At 34.2% G+C, this 14,090-nt stretch overlaps 1 protein-coding gene across 1 annotated transcript in view; it reads left to right on the plus strand.

The window, feature by feature from the left end:
• The window catches only part of LOC149409741 (hemicentin-1-like), a 491,855-nt gene that overhangs the window by 422,464 nt on the left and 55,301 nt on the right, over nt 1-14,090 (plus strand). The window contains exon 6 of the mRNA XM_089649480.1: nt 10,169-10,333. Within this exon, the coding sequence (XP_089505606.1) occupies nt 10,169-10,333 (165 nt within the window). The remainder of the gene's footprint in view (nt 1-10,168; nt 10,334-14,090) is intronic.

Here is a 14,090-nt window from a genome sequence, read left to right on the forward strand (position 1 = left end):
AGCCATCCTTAAATAAATAAATTTCAGAGAAATATGCGTGGGCGCACTTGTGTACATGGGTATCACTAAAAGATAGAATGCGTTGTCGTCGACAAAGAGTCTTTTTACCGAATTGTATTGTAATGTAATTTCCACTTCCATTTCTTTCACTCATTTATTCATATATTCAAGAAAAAAAAATTGAATTTAATAAAATGTATTTAAAAATAATGTGTACCTAATGTAATATAGGGTTATCGTTGATATGTAGATATAAAATGTACCTGAACGAAAAATTTGATTGGGAATCAGAAATAAAGTTCCTTTTTTATATTACAACGGGGGGTCTACTCATACAGCATTTAAAAAGATAATAAAGCCCAAGACAGATTACGCTATACCCATCAACGCTTATTTGGGAGTGGCCTAGGCAATTTATATGTTGAGGTGTCACACCGCGATATAATCTTCCTAAGGAGAGGGGGTCGGATCAATTGGGGAACTGCCGCGGAATATCATTTCATTGTATGGGATAAATATTTTATTGCTTTGTGAAAATTTGAATTAGGCATATCTAAATCACCTAAATAATAGAGAAGAATACTTCTTTTAAAAAAAATTGTAAAAACCGCTTGGGGTAAGAATTTACCTTTCTATTCCTCATTCAATGAGTATGTTGGAATAACATTGGCGTGCCGGTTGTGTTCTAATCTAAAGTGTCTTATATTATCGATGAAAGAGGGTGAAAAGGAATGTTTCCCAACCTTCGCTTACCGGCAGAATGTATGGTTCTCAGGTTTATGGGACGATTGTGAGATTTAGTGTAATGGCTTTATCCTGCGCTAATAGCAGACCGCAGCGCTGTACCTGTCGCGCCCACAGCTCAGACCAGCTTCTTGAAACGGGGATAGGATACCAAATAGATTCTGATTTTAGTTGCACCCTAATGTGGAAGCCATCACCATTGTTGAAATCTTTCATTTAATTCATTAGAAAAACCAAAACAGAACATTAGAGTGAAAAAATAACAAACGAACAACACAGATAAAATTTGAGATTTTCACGGCGAAAAGTATTACAGTGGTTTATATTTGTGGTATTATTATGCCGTATTGCGCTACCTCATTCTTTAGCCAACGTTTCATGCAGCGTTACAGTGTCCATCATCAGGGCAGATCACCTAACCTAACCTAACTTATTCTAACCTAACATAACCTTACCTAACCTGACCTTACTTAAGTCCTGTTCTGTTTCATATTTCATTCATATTTATACAGATTATCTTCTACGGTGAATGCCAAATTTTATTTGTGTCTCTTTTCCCGGATGTACAAGAAATTCACTCAGAATGAATCATCCATCACCAAGTAATCTATCAGAAATTCGTTAAAAGATACAAAAAAAAACATTCTGGAATTCGAGTCGTTATCAAAACCATTTCTGGAGATTGAATCCGTGATTCCAGATCGTAAAGCCGGCGATTAAGTAGTCGGCTATCGGCACTTCCGAAGCAGTGATTGATCGTAGGCCGGAATGAAAACTGAATGGATAAATCCGTCGCTTCTTTCGGATCTAAAGCTGTCACTTTGTATTGAGAGAGACTATCGCCAGTCCGCTTTGTTTTGAAATCCTTATTCGATAGGCAGATACTTATAATAATTAAGTATATAGAATCTTTATTTTTCGGAATAACTTTATTGAGTAAAACCTCAAATTGTAATATTCAATTATTGAAGACAATATTAGCGATTTCTAAACGAAAATCTGAAACAGAAAAATCAGAAAAGGATACGGTCACATCTAGGACTCAAACCCAGGACCCTTGTCTTTCCGGGACACCGCTCTACCAACTGAGCTAATGGGACCCTATCCTCCTCGGTCACTTTTAACTGTATCATACTTCGAATAAGAACTACCAACATTGTCTTCATAAGATAGGTTTATCTAAAAAGACGCTGTCTAGATTGCATTTAGTTCGGGTTGAATCTTGCGATCATACATAAAGATAGTTGCCATAAAAAATGTGCGGTGAAAAAATGAAGACAATGTTTGTAGTTCTTATTCGAAGTATGATACAGTTAAAAGTGACTGAGGAGGATAGGGTCCCATTAGCTCAGTTGGTAGAGCGGTGTCTCGGAAAGACAAGGGTCCTGGGTTCGAGTCCTAGATGTGACCGTATCCTTTTCTGATTTTTCTGTTTCAGATTTTCGTTTAGAAATCGCTAATATTGTCTTCAATAATTATATAGAATCTTTTGAAGCATCAGTTTATTTGTGTGATTTCTGTATGTTAGTTAACTAAATTGCCTTGCCTTGTACTTATTTGGAGCAATATTTAATATTGCTATTTACGTTAGTTGTGTACGATATGCTAGAGATATCTATAATAATAAATAGTCACAGTCTTTTAAAAAATGTAATTGGAACAAAACATGATTTGTAATATTCTAAGGGAGGAACATCAGTGGCGTTTTTCTCGATAGAAAGCAGTAAGCTTAGTGAAAGGGTAATTAGGTAATTGTTGTAATACATATGTTTTAAAATGTATTTTATTTGAGTCGACAATGCTCCCAACCTCGCCAAATACCGATTGGGTAGGATCGATATTTATTTTGTATATTAACTGTCTTAATGTCATCCGATTTCTGAGAAATGCATGTATATGTCCACATGTGCGTGAGTCCATCGAGTCCATCTGCCGAGTGTCAACTCGATCGGATGTTGGGAAGTGGGTTAGTATCCTCTTTCAAGAGTTGCATTCATTCATTTCCGAAAACAAAAGTGAAATTCAAATAGACGTATTTAATAATCACCCGGACTCGTGACTGTGGGGGGAGGGGTGACGCCGTACTATTTATACGTAAAATTGGTTTAAGAAGCAACTACATGAAAAAGAGCACTTTTAATAATTGTATACAAATTTTATGGGGGTAAAGTGATTCTACATGATGGTAGGAGTAATATAACAAATAGTTTTTTCGAAATTCCAATGCTCATTTTCCAATGCAAAAAAAAAACCATTAAAGAATGTATATTTTCCCATACAAACAAATTATCCTTTTTACCTTAAAACATTAGAATTTCGAAAAAAGTAATTTTTTTCTTTTACTTCTAAAATCGCGTAGAATCACCCCCCGAAGTTGGCGCTCTTTAACCCCGGACACCCTGTTAATCATGCTCACCAGGTCAGGGCTGTCTTAATGTCCGGTAATGATTTTAAATAATAATAGGATATGGCAATATGTTCAATAAAAGTTTAGACCAACCTGTAATCATTAGTTATTGTACTGATATATTTATGTACTGAAATATATTTCTGTACAATGTTTGTAAATTTTCGAAATGGGTTATGATGTTTGTAAAAGCTACGAGCGTTCAGTAAATAAATGACTTACGATCCTTAAAGTACTATGTAGCATTAAAGTTATGTTACACGTGTATTTTGTTTGATTTTAATTATTGTTTTTTCAAAGTACTCGTATTCCTGTTAAAACCCCGGGCCCTTACCTAATGCAATGCGGCCTTAATTCGGCCCTTATCGAATCAATTGATAGCTTTCATGTTAAACTTTTAGTAAAAAAGGAATCTATAAACACGACGTCCAAAAACGTGTTCAAAAGAATCATTATATTTTTGCATTTCGTCATTAACAGGTAAACGCAGGTTCATGAACACGTGTTCTGATATATTCGGAAAGTACTCACATTTTATTAGGAAACGGCTTGCTGCCTCATTTTTAATAATGTTTTAATATTTCTCATTTCTCTCCGTGTATGTGGTTAAATAAAACTTTTTTACATAGAAAAGAGGTGGGCGGTATCCGGAGCGCAGAAGTAGGTGGTAGTAAATCTCGGTTCTAATTGCCTGAGAATGCTAAGAATAAATAATAGTGAAGAGTGTCCCCAGCTCCTCCTATCGGCGGACACAAATCACTTTCCGCGGCGCTTCTTTGCTTATCTCGGGGACAGGATATTGATCACGTTTCTCTAACACACTCACACCGATTTCCTTGAGCCAGGGGACACCAACTGACGGTACAAGATACGTACCAACAAATTATGGTAAAATCGAAATTTTCACATGTTGTGATTCAAATAATAAATTATTCAAAATTAATGGAACTATGTTTAATAGTTCTAAAAGTTCAAATATTTGCTTGCAAAAAACATCACTGAATGGCTAGTGAGAAATGATCGCAGGGAAATAGAACTTGTCATTCTTTTTGTATTGCTAATAGTATCGTCTTGCATTTTCACTTTACATTATTTAATTTCTTCATATGTTATCCAATAGTCGTATTTTAACCACATATCTTAAAATGTACTGTTTTTCTTCGTCTTTTATGCACCACATACATTTTATTAATTCTTCTTCTTCTCATATTTATCAAAATTTAACACTTCGTAAATCTGTCAATAACATTGCAATTAAATACAACGTGTCCTACAACCTTTCAAGGGGTTAAATAGCTCGGCGGCTCGCGACTAATTATAAAATATCTAAATATGTCCTCAGTAAAAAGTCGCTAGTTTAGAGGTATTCGCACTTTTACGAATTTAGGTAAAATCTACACCTTTGGTCAGTTTTTTTTAATGCCACAAATATAAATTTACACATTTTACAATTCTAATTTCTGTCGCACAATTCCGAATAATGCTGCTATTGCTCAATTTCTGAATTTTGGGGCATGTTGTGTTTCCAATTTTGTACAATCAGTTCCAATTTTGAAAATTATACTTAAATTCAAAGCAAATCCGAGTTTATTGTAACAGAGATGCACCGACGGATATACGGATTAACAACCGAAATATTTTTTGTTTATTCTTTATTCAAAATGCGTATTTCTTCAAATCAAATGTTTGACAGATGCTTAGACGAATTAATAGAGTGAAATCCGTTACTGAATACGCGCGAGGTTCAGTGGACATTTTTAAGCGGACCGTTCATATACGTGTTCTTTGAATGACTATCCTTTACACAAGCTGCGTTACATTTTTTGTTCGATTAGTAAGAATATATTATGAATGTGTCTTTTATTTGTTTGATGCCATTGGACAGATGTTGTAATTTTTCACTTCTTCATTTGAAACACAATGATTCTGACGAAAATATTTTTTCATGAATGCTTTCAGCTTCACAAATCCTACAATAATAATATTTGTCTGCTCAAGTCATATTAAAATTTGAACTAATATTAAGAAATTGACGATGGTTTCCCGTCCAGTATCAAGATATTTCCTTTGGGGAAGATCGCAAAAGAGAGCTGCGGGAACAAGTGAGAGTTAAGAGCGAAGTTGGTAAGATTATCACAGTACCAGTTCTGTATCTACCAATTTATACTCGGTATACAGTAAATGCCCGGCCACACAGTGCGATTTAATCGCTGCTATTTGAATAGAAGCGACAAAATCGCTTCGTATGAAAATGTATTCGCTACGAGTGAGGTAATCTCCCACAACGCAATTTCGTGTATTTTTAAATATGTATATCATTTTAATTAGAGCATGTTCAGGACGTAACTTTTTGAATTCGTCAAAAATATCCGAAAAGCTTGTGACATCAATGTACGAAACAGTTATAAGTCTGTGCAAATACTGCATATGATAGGGTACCGGACACAATTTGTCACGAAATCAGCCTCGGGGAGCATGGCAAAAAATGGAGTGAAGCTACGTCAAATTACAGAAAAAAATTGGATTCTAAATCTGTATGACACATGAATCTACTACTAACTGCTAAACTGATTTTAAACTGGGAAAGTAACTGAATTTACTACTAAATAAAACACTTGAATAGGTTACTTAGAGACTTTGTTTTGGTTTTTCAGATTAGTTGATTCTTCTTTAGAGGTAGTTGTTGAACTGACTTGACATCCAATCTGGCTATATATTTACAGGGCAAACTCGGGTCGGGTGTTTACTGACGTGAACCTCCCCTTTTATGGGGAGTGAATTAGTTAGGTATTTTTCCTTTCAGCTATTGGCCTGCCAAGAAGGATGCAACGTTGTGGGTGCAATACTTTTAACTATGTCAGTTGAACTCAAATAAACCATTACCCTAAATATCGTTTATTTATTTTAAAAAATATATACAGTTTTACATATTGGTTTGATGCTTAACGTTTTTGGATTGAACATTTGTAAAAAAATGCTAAAAATACAGTTAGGTATCAGTTTTCAGATTATTATTTTAGCGTATACCACAGACATATGAATATATAGACTAGAAATTAAAGATGAGGGGTAAAATCAACTGTTGAAGAACGAAGGGGGTAAAGCTGAATGTGATTCGTCAATAAATCAATCTGACAGTATATAGGCATCTCGCATTATAATATCACCATTTAGTTCTTAAAAGTAAAATCTGCTTTTGAATGAATAGACATTTTTACATGGGAGCGCAAATTACTCGCCACGTTATGAACAAATTTGCGAAGTCCAAATTCGGCAAAATAAATTTCTTCTATTTTCAGAGTCGAATATTTCGTTTACGTATTAGTTAAGACACTTTTATAAATGTTCATAATTTACTTCCCAGCAACCAACCAGCTTTGTGTTTCGCGTCCAGACGTATCTCGATGTGATAGTATATGTTTCTACAACTGATCCATATTATACTATGTGAATATGCTTAAAATAAAGTAAAATAATGCTTATATATGGAATGTAATACGACAATTGGGTTTATTCTCTTTTTCACATCTATTTTTACAAGTTTTCATAATAATGATTGGATTATTTATATAGCGCCGTTTTCGTGAGAAAATCACCTCAAGGGCGAAAACCATACCACAAGCCACCATTTTGCCGTGTTATTTCGTAAAATGAACCGATGATGCCTCGACCATAGTTCGCACAAGAATGATGACGTCACGTTTTCTTAATTCACGGGAGGCCAGACGCGGGCCCAGCCGGCTCCAATGGAACCGGTATGGGGAGTGGGGAATAATACGCTTTTAATCACTTAGGGCAGTTCTACTAATATTCATATATGTCTATGGCGTATACTCATTTTTTTAATTTTGATATTTATTTCCTTGTCATAATTATGAAAAGTTTTCCTGTAATTAGGTTTGACGTTATCAGAAATGAAAAAAAAACTCATAATTATAAATATCATAATTTTTTTAATTACTTTGGGCTATCACTAAATTGTCGTGAATCTTGCAACTAACGTGAATTCTGCAACAAAGCTCCTAGCGGCTACAAGAAGTGGCGACAAAATCGCTCTGTATGACCGAGCCTTAACAGTTCTACCAGCTCCGAGAATTATTATTGCAAGTAATTATACCTTACACAGTGGTAATTCTCAGAAGAATAACCGCAGTTCTATTTGCGATTTAATGCGGGATGTGATACGGAGGTTTATAAAATGTAGATTAGCGTTTAGTTTATTGCAATGGATATTCTTATGATAATGGTAAGAATGCTTCTACTAAATTAGAACAAACTAGAAATATTAATACTATTCATGTCTTACTAAATTATTTCGTGTTATCAGCAAATTTCAGCAAACTTTATTTAAATTACATGAATACCGCACAAGAGATCCAACTGTCTGGAGCCAGCGTGGACTTTCGCCTAGTGGCACTCCAATTGGGGTATATTGTTAGGCTAAGGGGGTGGGAAAGTGGAGGAGATAGGAAGGAGAAAGGTTGTTTACTACTTGGTTTTCCTTTACAAGCAAAATTTCGATTTTGATTTCTAATTTTGGTGGTCTTTCATCATGCTGAACTATCTACATAATTTGTTCGTTTTAATACATTTTATAAATGAACTAGCTGTACCCCGCCACGCGTTGCTGTGGCTCCTACCAGAACTTTAGGGAGCATTCTCGAACTTTCCGACAGTTTGGATCCTTATAGAACTTTTTGAATATTTTCCTTCGTGAATCTTCTAGAGCATTCGAGAACCTTCATGAACGTTCTGGAACTTTCAAAACTCACCGACACAGTCGGCAGGCCCATTTTGAAATAATCTGAAGCATTCGCGGCCTTTCCCACCCACGCCACCCCCACCAAACTCTTTTACTTTCGATGTGCCACCAAGGGCCACCTACCACCATTACCACCGGTGGGTGGCTGTTTGTGAAGAAAATTAGGTAGGTAGGGAAACACGGGTTTCTTTTTATAATATACTAGTTGACCCGGGCAGATGTTTTCCTGCCCGAGACCGCCTTCTATGTGGACCGCATTTTATACAGACCTCATTTTATGTAGACCGCCTATTATCTGTTGTGTCGTATATTTTATGCATTTGACATATATAGAATACATACGCAAGTCACACCAATCGTATAATATATTGTTTTGACGTTTCATTTAATTTTCAAAATTTCGGCAGGTGATTATTGTTCAGTACGATAGTATTATTCTACACTCTCACAGTGTAATCGTATCACAGTGTAATCGTATCACAGTGTAAACGCAATCTTTCAGTGTGAAAGATTGCCGTACGAATACGATCCATAGAAAACACTTTCGATTTACATTTTTTATTCAACTCATATAAAAGTGAAATAAAAAAAAAGAAAATTCTTAATTGATAATGGATAAAAATTAAATTTTATATATATAGGATAATTAAATACTAATTTTTGAGTTAAAAAATATTTTTCTTTTGAATTATAGTAATGAATTTTAAGTTAATGTAGTGCGATTTGGTGAGCAATATTTTTGTCAATCCTATATGAACAGATAAAGATTACACATAAGTACGTAATTACAAATCCTTAAATTGCATTAAAAATATAGAGGGGGGAGGAGGGGGTGTAGAAAAGTTAAAATGTGTGGTTGTATGTATTTTTGTATGACAAAGCTGAAAAAAGAAAAGAAGGAAAATTTAAAAAAAAATTAAATATCGATAACAGCACCACATATCGGGTCCAAAACTATCCTTTGTTTCAAGTTGGAACCAACTATACACATTCACAAAATTTAATTGAAATCGGTTTGGCGGTTTCGGAGATTAGACAAGATTATTAAGATTTATTAGATTTCTATTTTTGAGACCGATAATTCGTGGTGGAATTCCATTATAATATATTATAATAAAACAAATAAAATATTAAGTGGAATAAAGTTTTTTATTTGTTTTATTATAATATATTTATTAGATTGTTTTGAGATGTAACTAATCCAAGAGCTGCTTACTTATGTGTATTCATTAAAGCTATCGACCTTAATTATTACAATACACGCATCATATGCAGAGATGTGCTTTATTTCAAATAAATCCATTTCAAATGGAAATGCAAAATGCAAAATGGGTGTTTTCCATTTTGCATTTTAAATGCTTTTCTAAAAACCATTTTGCATTTTGAATTTTAAATGCTTTTCTCAATGCATTTTCCATTTTAAATGCTTTTTGCAACATTCTTCCTACTTTCTCCACTCATCTTTTTTTCATAAGCCCCAAATATCAGTCGGTCCCCAACTCGCTATGAGAGATAATCTACATTTGTCAAGTTGCTCCCTGGTAGAAGCCCTGGCAATTGAGTAATACCATTACAAAAAATACTGATTCAAATACTGAACATGGCCATGACGCTGCAATATTAAATGTTAGATAGCAGTTTCTATGTTTTTACGTTGGCAACATTAGTCCCGCGCAAATTTTTTGTGGTTTCATAATCTGTAGTCGTGGTGTTTTTGGATTTACCATCATGTAATATGTTCTACATTGATGTCCATTGTTAAATGACAAAATGTTTAAAAATTCTATAATTATTTTAATTATTTGACCTGAGAAACCACTTTGCATTTTCAATGCATTTTGAAAATAGGTATTTTGCATTTTGAATTTGAAATGCTTTTCTAAAAACCATTTTGCATTTTGCATTTTCAAATGGAAAAGTTTTGACCTATTTCCATTTTGCATTTCAAGTGGTTTTGGGTACCCATTTTGCACATCTCTGATCATATGTACCATTATACTATACGACACTACATGATACTACACGACACAATTAAAAGAAGTAACACACTAAGACTCTGTGTTTTTGTTTTGAATATTTTAGGCACAAATCACCATAGAAGAATAATTTGAAACAATCATAATTGTAATATACGAAAACAAATATAATACCTAATGAGATCTATACGTAGGAAACAAATAAATAATGTTTTAACTCTTTTTTAAAGTATTATTATTTTAAAACAGAGTACTTAATGTTTCCTTTGTTTGTTGCAGGAGAGATCACCACAACGGAGCTCGATTCGGAAAGTGGTCCCGTGGTGACCAACAGCATCCAGCTCGTGTTGACCAGAGCCGAGCTGGGAGCTGTGCTGCAGTGCGAGGTGGTGTCGGACGCTCTGGACGCACCAGTCAAGATACTGGTGGACATTGATGTTAATGGTCAGTGTACATGTCTGCCTTCTTCTTATCTGTCCGCTTCTTCATCTTTATCTTTCTCCATTGCATCCCCTTCTTTCTCAATAGCTTTATCTGTCTCTAACTCCACTTTGTCCCCTTCATCTTTTATATCTTAATATTTCTTTAACTTCACTTCATCGCCTTTTTCCTCTTTATGTCAATCTTTTACAAAATTTTTATTTTTCTCTAACTTCACTACATCCCCTTCATCCTGTTAATGTTTATCTTTCTCTAACTTCACTACATCCCCTTCATCCTGCTAATGTTTATCTTTCTCTAACTTCACTACATCCCCTTCATCCTGTTAATGTTTATCTTTCTCTAACTTCACTACATTGCCTTCATCCTGTAAATCTTTAACTTTCTCTAGCTCCAGTTCGTCCCCTTCTTCCCCTATTTTTATTTTGTATTAGTTTCTATGGCAATGTTTGTACATGCTGTATGTAAGATTAAAGCATAATATAAGTATAAATTCAAAGTATTCACTACATCTTATACTACCCGTGGCTCTATCCTGCCGTCTTTCTTTTGGGTATGCTCAAAATGAACCGTCTACGAGTCGAAAGTGACGTAGACATTGCTACGCATTTCTTCAGACTGATTCGTGGATGGTTTAAATACTCGGTTATCTTCTATGTTATCGATGGTTATCTCCGTCACTGACAGCATAGACTTTTCTATCTCCCAGCCTGCAGGACTAACTTGCCAATGATCGTGCCAATAGGGAGAGCAATCTTGCTGTTGAACAGAAGGAATCCGGATATCAACATGTTTAACATCAATGAAGCTGCCTTTGAAAGGGAAACTTTCTTACTCTTTGTATAGTAGTTGATACCCCCGCCTATATTTAAGAAGTTCTTATTTACAAATGTATTTAAAAACCTACGGAAATAATCATTTTTTTCTCCTATGTATCTGACTTTTTTTATTGTCCTACCATCATTAATCAATGAATTACTAATGATTCCATCTCTTTTAAATTCTTTTTTACCTGTCCTTGCTCTTCTTAAGTTTCTTCGTTTTCTTTCTCTACCATTCCATATGCGTCTCCTTTCTCTTATTCACTTCTCACATTTATTCATAACCTTCATTTTACTACTTCTTTTTTCTCCTATCTCTCTCATCGAATTCATTTTTTTTCTCCAATAAATTATAATTTTATCAATAAATTATACAAACCCATATTTCGCCGCTATCACTTCCCGTGGTCAGATTTTGATGAAATTTGGATATGTTGTATGTAAAAAACACCCAATGAAGAAAATAAAAAAATGTAAAAACTTGCGTTTTCGCAACTTCAGCGAAACATGGGTTAATGGTTGGGATTTTTAAGGGAAAAACTGAATCGGGTCTTCAAAATCCTCAATGACAAAATTCCACAACCCTCTGATTACTAACTACTACAACTAGGGCTCTAACTCCCAATCTTTGTCAGATTCTTCCTGATACGATTTCTAAACAATCAACTTCAAACTCTTTTTTTTAACCCAATCTTACACAAATGAAATGTATTTTTTTATGTAAAAATTAAACAACAACATTTTGCTTATTTGGACACCGAATTTTCAAATATATTCAAAAAGGATCGAGCGAAAACATGTGCAAGAAAAAACAACTCGCATTTTACAGCAAACAAGCATTATATGTATATCTTTTTGGCTCTGAATACCTAAATAGGTGTTCGCATATCCTTTTTTTATTGGATCCGATTCCCCGACTTGACCCAAAGTGGTTGCTTCGTTAACAAATAACGTTAACGCCTACGCGGTCTGTTTTTATATTCATTTGGTCACACAATCCTGTCCCCTCATTTGCATGCGACATACCTTACTGCTGTGACTCTTTACTGCGATGCTTTACCAAAATCCTTACACTAAATAACATATTCAGTAATTTTGCAAGAAAATAAATATGTAATATAAAGTAAATTCAAAAATTACACATGGATTCTAGGTTAAGAGTGAGTATTGAAATTGCAATCAGAGTTGAGACAAATACAGTACTCCCACTCCCACATAGGCTTTGCCTGAAGATTGCATTTGTGTACACAGTCTCCAGGAAAATGTACAGAACGCAATCATTTACCATACGTTAATTACTGTAGCAGCATTTTATTCTTAGCCAATGGAGGATTAATGAAGCAAAACAAAGCTGTGAAAAATGTTCTGAAGAAAAATAGATATATGAAAATCAAGGAAATTTTGAAGGAGCTGAATATCTTGTAAATTATACAAATTACTTCAATACTTTATTTTTAATCTACAAAATAATTAACGGCCAAACATCAATTGAATTCCAAAGAAAAAATGAAAACACAAGAGAAATGAAATAAGACTCCCGTTCATCAAAAAATAAAAGCAGAAACAACGTTAAAATACGAGCAATGAAAATTTCTGGCGAATTTCCAAAAGAAATAAAATTTTAAGAAAACATCAACTAATTTAAACTTAAATTATGTGATTAATTTATTTAAAGAAATTTATTTTTCAAATAATTTTTATGGATTGAATTAGGACGTAAATAACTGAATACCTTTTTTAAAATACCACAAATAAATAAATAAATTCATGTTACCCCGTATAAAGGTATATTTTAATATAATTTGAACACTTAAGATTTTAGACTCGTAAAAAATATATTATATTATTTTGAAGATAATTCCTATACATTTGCTTAGTCGAAAAAGTAATTGCATGAAATTCCCTCGGTAGAAAAAATCGCAAAGTATTCTTAATTTAATAAAAATAAACACATCTTACAAGTCAAGACAAAATGCTGCTTCTCCAATGAGTACGGATATCGCTATCGAATGTGTATAAATATGCACCAATACACACAATCCTAGGCAGTTTTGTTCTTACTTCTGCCTGCAGGATGAACATTTCTCTGATATTAGTGTAGGTTTACTAAATTGTTAACATTTTTATGTACCCAAAGTAAAAACTCCTTGGCCGTATAGATTTGGCGGTTTCCTTGGTTGGGTGGTTTCGATCTTTGGCTAAAAATCTGAAAGTCACCGCATAAAAACGCACATTTTAAACATATTTTTAACACTCACGTTTAGGTTGACTGTACGCCGCAGGCCGTTGAATGAATGATGACGACGCGTGTTTGTAGATAGGCGGCGGCACCAGAAGGCGAGGGAACGCGCTGCAAATTAAATTTACTTATTTTTACCTCTGGCCACACTAGACTGAATTGATTCATCATTCGATTTATATTCATGGGCCTCTGACGGTCACGCGCTTCCTCCAAAATAACTAAAAGTTACATCTGCGTATGTTTTGTGTTGAAACCACTGAACACAAAATTCCTAGATTATCTGCACACAGGAGGCCAATAGGAAAATAATTTCACTTTGGAAATGCTGTGAGGAGAGTCTTTTAAAGTAAAGTAAATATAGGAAGGAAAACAAAACAAATTTTCCGAAAAAATCAGAATCCTTGGCAAAAGCCGCCGTGTTGAAGAAAACGGCTCCATTTAGAATTTTCTGCAATTTTCTGTTTTCGTAAGTATTTATTTGAACTGAAAAACGTTTTTAAAAAATTACATATTAAAAACTCATGCTAAGGTCCCACCAAAGGTAGTGATGAAACGATTATGTAGTCGCCAAATATAAAAATGTCCAAGGGTTATGGCGTGTATATTATAAAAATAGAACATTGTCCGTTGCTTGTTGGTGCACTTACGTCAACGAGCAGGGAGGGGGGTCAGTAAAAAAAAAGGTAAGGGCCTCGAA

Source organism: Hesperophylax consimilis, chromosome 30 (genome assembly GCF_061612785.1).
Source record: "Hesperophylax consimilis isolate HC1 chromosome 30, BYU_Hcon_1.0, whole genome shotgun sequence".
In the NCBI taxonomy this organism is placed as follows: Eukaryota; Metazoa; Arthropoda; class Insecta; order Trichoptera; family Limnephilidae; genus Hesperophylax; species Hesperophylax consimilis.